The sequence below is a fragment of the Lithobates pipiens genome, unplaced genomic scaffold (genome assembly GCF_037356315.1).
Source record: "Lithobates pipiens isolate NorthernLeopardFrog02 unplaced genomic scaffold, aLitPip1_a1.2 Scaffold_13, whole genome shotgun sequence".
Lineage (NCBI taxonomy): Eukaryota > Metazoa > Chordata > Amphibia > Anura > Ranidae > Lithobates > Lithobates pipiens.
The window spans coordinates 155493280-155499279 of record NW_027507718.1 but is presented as its reverse complement, the minus strand read 5'-3'; the positions used below and the strand labels follow the sequence as shown (position 1 = coordinate 155499279).

At 44.2% G+C, this 6000-nt stretch overlaps 1 protein-coding gene across 2 annotated transcripts in view; it reads right to left on the bottom strand.

The window, feature by feature from the left end:
- Positions 1–1213: 1213 nt before the first annotated feature.
- The window catches only part of SH3GL1 (SH3 domain containing GRB2 like 1, endophilin A2), a 565510-nt gene continuing 560723 nt past the window's right edge, over positions 1214–6000 (bottom strand). For both annotated transcript variants that reach the window (XM_077475737.1, XM_077475738.1), the window contains one exon: positions 1214–2118. In XM_077475737.1, the coding sequence (XP_077331863.1) occupies positions 1922–2118 (197 nt within the window). In that variant the 3' untranslated portion in view covers positions 1214–1921. The remainder of the gene's footprint in view (positions 2119–6000) is intronic.

The window sequence follows — 6000 nt, the reverse complement described above, 5'->3', positions numbered from 1 at the left end:
GGGCCGGGACAGGTACTCGGGTACTCTGATGGGCCGGGACAGGTACTCGGGTACTCTGATGGGCCGGGACAGGTACTCGGGTACTCTGATGGGCTGTGACAGGTACTCTGATGGACTGTGATTGACAGGTACTATGAGGGGTGGTGACAGGTCCTCTTTATTGGGGGGGGTGGGGCAATCAGTATGATTGGTGTACACTGTAGGAGGTAACGAGATGTTACCGCAATCTCCTCCTCACACACGATCGGTGTGTGTGAGGAGGAGAACCCGGCAACATCTTGTTACTGCGGTTTGTTTACATTTTAGTGATCGGCTGTGAAAGGATCACAGCCGATCACATGGGTAAACAGCCGGCCAATGGCTGTTTACCAGCGTCGGTGACAAGCAGTGTTCCCGGGGAACACGCCGCCACCGATGTGATCGCGCGCATGCGCCGTGCAAAGTCGGGGTGTGACCATCTGTGATCACGTGGTAAACAGCCATAACCAATGGCTGTTCACCCCCTTCAGTGGTGAGCGGTGTCTCCCTGACACGCCGCCACCGAAGAAACAGGGGTGTGATCGCGCGCAATCCCTGTTTAAACGGGAGGCCGTCATATGACGGCCTCCCGCCACAATAGGTGCGCCGCCTGGCCGTCATTTGACAGCCGGCGGTCAGTATCTAGTTAAAGAGGAAGTCAAGTCTTACTAAAAATAAAAATAGACCCTGCAAGGCAAAGGCATAATGAGCTAGTATGCATAGCATACTAGCTCATTATGAATAACTTACCTGAGATGGAAGCCCCCGAAGCGGCCCTCGTCATCCTCCTCCACCACAATACCCAGAGTGACTTCAGGGTTTCGCGGCTCCGGCACTGGCCGGAGCCACAATGACGTCACCCCCTCGCATGCGTGTGGGAGCTGCCACTAACGGCATGACTGGCGCTAGCAGTGGCATGCTTAGTAAGCCTGCGCATTGCTGTCTACGGCGCATGCGCCATAGAGAGCGGTGCCTGTCATTTGCAAATATCTCTTAAACCGTGTAGGTTTAGGAGATATTTCTTGGACCTACAGGTAAGCCTTAATCCAGGCTTACCTGTAGGTCAAAGTGGTCTGTAAGCATTTACAACCACTTTAATGTATTCATACACAAACTCAATAGTGCATGAAGACATAGACTTTCATTTCAATAAGCAGACAACTGCTAGAAAATACACATACACATATAACAAAGCTTTTAACAATTATGTATGGATTTCTCCAAAATATTTATTGCTGTACAAGTAAATAGAAAAGAATGCAGTTTATATTGACAAGCCCTTCAAGATGTTGGTGTACAAACAGTGCAAGAATTTAACTTAGATTTGGAGGAAATTATAAAGGCTGCGTGTGAAATAGCAGGTAAAAGAGATGTATAAAATACATAATGTAGCAAGACAGGTAATATTGTTTATAAGGTTACATATGTTTACATTTATTGATATGCATTTTTTTTTTTACAGACTGAAAGGTTAAAAAGGTAATAAAAGTTAATGGGGGGAGCATAACCTTTTCCTTACATAGCTGTAAAACATAAATCTGTGTGTTAGAGGTTAATTCACTGTAATGTAGAATGACAAAATTCTTTATTGGATTTTTACTGAATACAAAGGCTCTGTGATAGTGGTAAACCTCTTAGTGTTCTATGAAACAGATGAAACTGTAGTGAATATCTTATTGACAAGTTCATATTTAAATAAAAAAAAAAAAAATGGACGGAGTCAGATTTACATGTGTTGTTCTGAAGCTAATAAACCACATAATTAAAGAATTAGCAAGCCCTGTTCTTCAAGATGTACGAGCATCTGCTAATACAGGAAAAGATGTCATCAGCACTCCAGTGTTTTGGTCCTTGTGAATAAGATTTGGTATAAAATACTACCGGTTATGGAATTACCATATCTTCACTGGGGCAATGAAACAAGAACTTCAACATAGTTGAGGGGAAAAAATCCTGATTGCCCATTGATCATTCCTTCATACCAGTTCTCATCAATTTTATTGGTTAGGGTGATGATATCACCTTCACGGAAACCAAGTTCACCATCATTCTCAGGGTCAAAATCATACAAAGCTTTGCAACAGGGTTGATCCAATGGAGCTGAAAATGAACCAAACATAGGTGTCAATTAAAAAATAAATAACATATTAGTTTCCTTAAAAGACATGGTTAACTGAATAAGAAGTTATGAAAATATCTGGCTGTCATGCTTATGTTCAAACTTGCAGCACACCTTGCTGTCCCCTCTAAAAAGTGATCTGTGGTGTATCGCCTTTCAGAGGCATTTGACGGATGACCGCCATCTACTAATTGCTTGTTTTAACCCTGTAAATGTTGCACCACTGCATGTAATACACGTGTTTGCCAGTAGTAATGGCAGCAAAACATGACGGTGTTATCCTTTTTGCTACAGTTGTGAATCAAAGTATTGCAGCCTATGATGCCTTTGCAGCTTAAGGGAGGGCAGTAAAAACGCAGTTCAATAGCCGATTTTTATTCACCTTTAACCACTTGACCACTGTGCACTTAAACCTCCTTCCTAACCAGACCAATTTTCAGCGCTCTCACATTTTGAATGACAATTACTCAGGCAGGCAACATGCTACCCATATGAATTTGTTTTCTTTTTTTTTTTCACACAAATAGAGCTTTCTTTTAGTGGTATTTGATCACCACAGTTTTTTTTATTTTTTTGAGCTATAAATGAAAAAAGACTGAAAAATTTGTAAAAAAATAAATTTTTCTTTGTTTTGGTTTTAAAATTTTGCAAATTAGTAATTTTTCTTCATAAAGTTTGGCCAAAATCTATACTGCCACATATCTTTGGTAATCAGTCTATATTATTTGATCTGCGTGAAAGTTATAGAGTCTACAATCTATAAGTTGTCCACATACAGATGGTAGCCTTTCTCCAGGAGTGGGTTTATAAGTTCCCAAACGACTTTCCCACTCAATCCAATGTATTCTGGGCAATTAGGGGGATGTAGCTGGGTGTCCTTCCCTTTGTATACCATGAAGGAATATGTATACCCTGTGGCTCAGTCGCACAATTTATACATCTTCACCCCATAGCAGGCCCTTTTGGAGGGAATAAATGGTTTTATGCCCAGCCTGCCAGAAAATTTGATAAGGGACTCATCCACACATATGTGTTGGTCTGGGGTAAACAACTGGGGGAAGATCTCAGAAAAATAATTTATTAGTGTCCGAATTTTGTAAAGCTTATCAAAATTTGTGTCATTTCAGGGAGGGCACTGGGTATTGTCGTTATAGTGTAGGAATCTCATAATCATGAGATATCTGGTCCTGGGCATTATTGAGGAAAAGATGGGCATGTGGTAGATGGGGTGGGATGAGCAATATGAACCCAATTCATTTTTTCTGGTTAGTCCCATACAGAATGTGAGGCCCAAAAAAATGTTAAACTCATCCACTGTTAGGGCTCTCCACTCGTAGGGACAGGCATAAGAGGATGTTGGATTACTTGCTATAAATTGTTGTGCATATAGGTTGCACTGGGCCACAATCGATGCAAGCATGTCCTCAGTAAAAATTAAATGGAAAAAGTCAAATCTGGGAAAAAATGTCTGTGTCCACCTGGGCGGGCTGTGAAAGGGGGAACGTTGGCTTCTTCTGAATTAGGAGGAAGCCACAAGGGGTTCTGAAGGGAATAGGGAAAGCTGGCATGAGACCTAACCCTTTGGGGCTGAGGTGACACCCCACTGGCATTGGCCTTTGCCATGGCACTGCGGCGCTGGTGGATGGTACTGCCCCTTCACCAGTACGCCTTCGTCTGAGGGGCGGAATCTCATCTTCCTCCTGAGGCTGTCATTGTGCCACTGCTTAGGATAGGCTCGTAGTCCACATCAGACTCAGAATCTGAATATGAGGAGGATCACAAATGGCACTGATATGTGACACTGATGTGGCAGATGACACTTACAGGTGACACTGATGTAGCAAGTGACACTAACATGTGGCAGTGATCACAGATGACACTGATTACAGGTGGCACTGAGAGATTGCACTGATACTTGCCACTGACGACAGGTGGCACTGATACATGGCACTGTCAGGTGGCACTGATGTGTGCCACTGATGCGTGGCACTGACACCTGTGTGGCACTGACACCTGTCCCTGGACGTCCTCTTGTGTACTCTCTCCTTGCGCACCGTCGAGGGCGCACATCGGGGAAAATCTATGTTGGCCGTGTCCATTGGACACAGCCAATCACAGATCGCTGTAAATGGCCAATCACAGCGATCGTAGCTGCCAATGAGAGATGATCTCAAATGTAAACATATGAGATCATCTCTCATTGCCAGTGTTCTGTTTCTCCCTCCTCACACAGAGACAGCGTGTGAGGAGGGAGAGCGATCTGTGATTTTTTCAGTGAGTGTTACAGTTAGTGTTACAGTGACCATCAGTGCCATCTGCCAGCCCCATCTGCCAGAGCCAGCCCCATCTGCCAGAGCCAGCCCCATAAAAGTTAAGAAAAGGGGAAGCGGCGAGTTTACGGAACAAGGAAATTCTGGCTGTGAAGTAGAGGGATAGAAGGGATATGTACATGCTTTCCTCGATCCACAGCAATACATTTGTTGAGATCACCAGGAGGAATGGCCCAATACAAAAGCCAACATGTATCCATGAATACAACATGTTCATGGGGGGTGTCGACTTCAACAAACAGATGCTCGAACCCTACCTTTCCACAAGAAGAGCATACCAGTGGTATAAAAAAAGTTTCAATCTATTTCTTTAATTTGGCCATATACAACACCTATGTAATCTATTGCAAATCCACTGAAAGACCCAAACCCTTCCTTGGCTACCAGGAGGAAATCACCACTGCCCTTATATACCCAAACGGCCCACCAGAAAACATTCGATCCGATGTGATTAGCAGACTCTCTGAACGCCTCTTTCCTGATAAAAATCCCTCCCAGACCAAAAGGCCGAAAACGTAAAAAAAAAATGCCGGGTGTGCACCAAACGAGGATTGAGAAGAGACACCACTTATCATTGTGCCCAATGTCCTTCCCAACCAGGCCTCTGCATAGGTCTCAGTTTCCACCGTTACCATACTTCAGTTAATTATTAGTGAAGTATGGTAAACATAACCCTCACTTCCTGCCATTTACCTTCACACCCCTTATGCCTCTGCTTGCTCTGTAACTGACCCTGGCTTGTTATTCGACCACGCTTCTGTCTACCAATTTTGTACATACCTCTGCCTATTCTGGATTGTTTGACCATGCCTCTTGCCTGCCTCTTGGACTGATCTTGTACCCTGCCAGTGGGCTAGTGGGATTCATAACAGGGGTCTCTCAGAATTGTTTTTCTGGATGAAGAAAACTATTTAATTTGTTTTCTCATTCCTAGATTAGGGTCTGGAAACTCGGAGACTTCAGAGAGCTTTTAGTGGGAGAAGCCTCTACCCCTGTCCACAGTCTGTCCTGAACAAGGCCCTACTTCTGCCTGCTGCCTGTAGGACCTATGCCATCATGCCTCTGCCTGTCGCATGAACTGACCACACCACATGGATGGACCATGTTCCTGCCTACTACTGGGACCAATATTTTGGCACTGCTGACAATTTCTGCCTACACTGACCCTGGACTGTATATGGACAGTATCCCTGCCTGCTGCCTGTATTGACTATGGATAGTAATACCTGCCTGTTGCCTGGAAAATTGTGTTTGATTTTGCTGACCAAGTCCCTGCCTGCTGCCTGGACCAGTGCTATCATCCTGTAGACAACTGCGCTAAAGCCACAGGTAATCTTTTGTTTACTCTTTGCTCAGCAGAATGTATTGGGGTGTAATTCTTGTGCATGCTATGTGTCCTTGGAACACCTGATGGTGTTCCTTGCACGTTGGGCCTCTGTATGTGGCCAGGCTATGTAAAAGTCTCAAACATGTGGTATCGTAATACTCTGGAGGAGTAGCAGAATGTATTTTGGGGCGTCATTTGTGGTATGC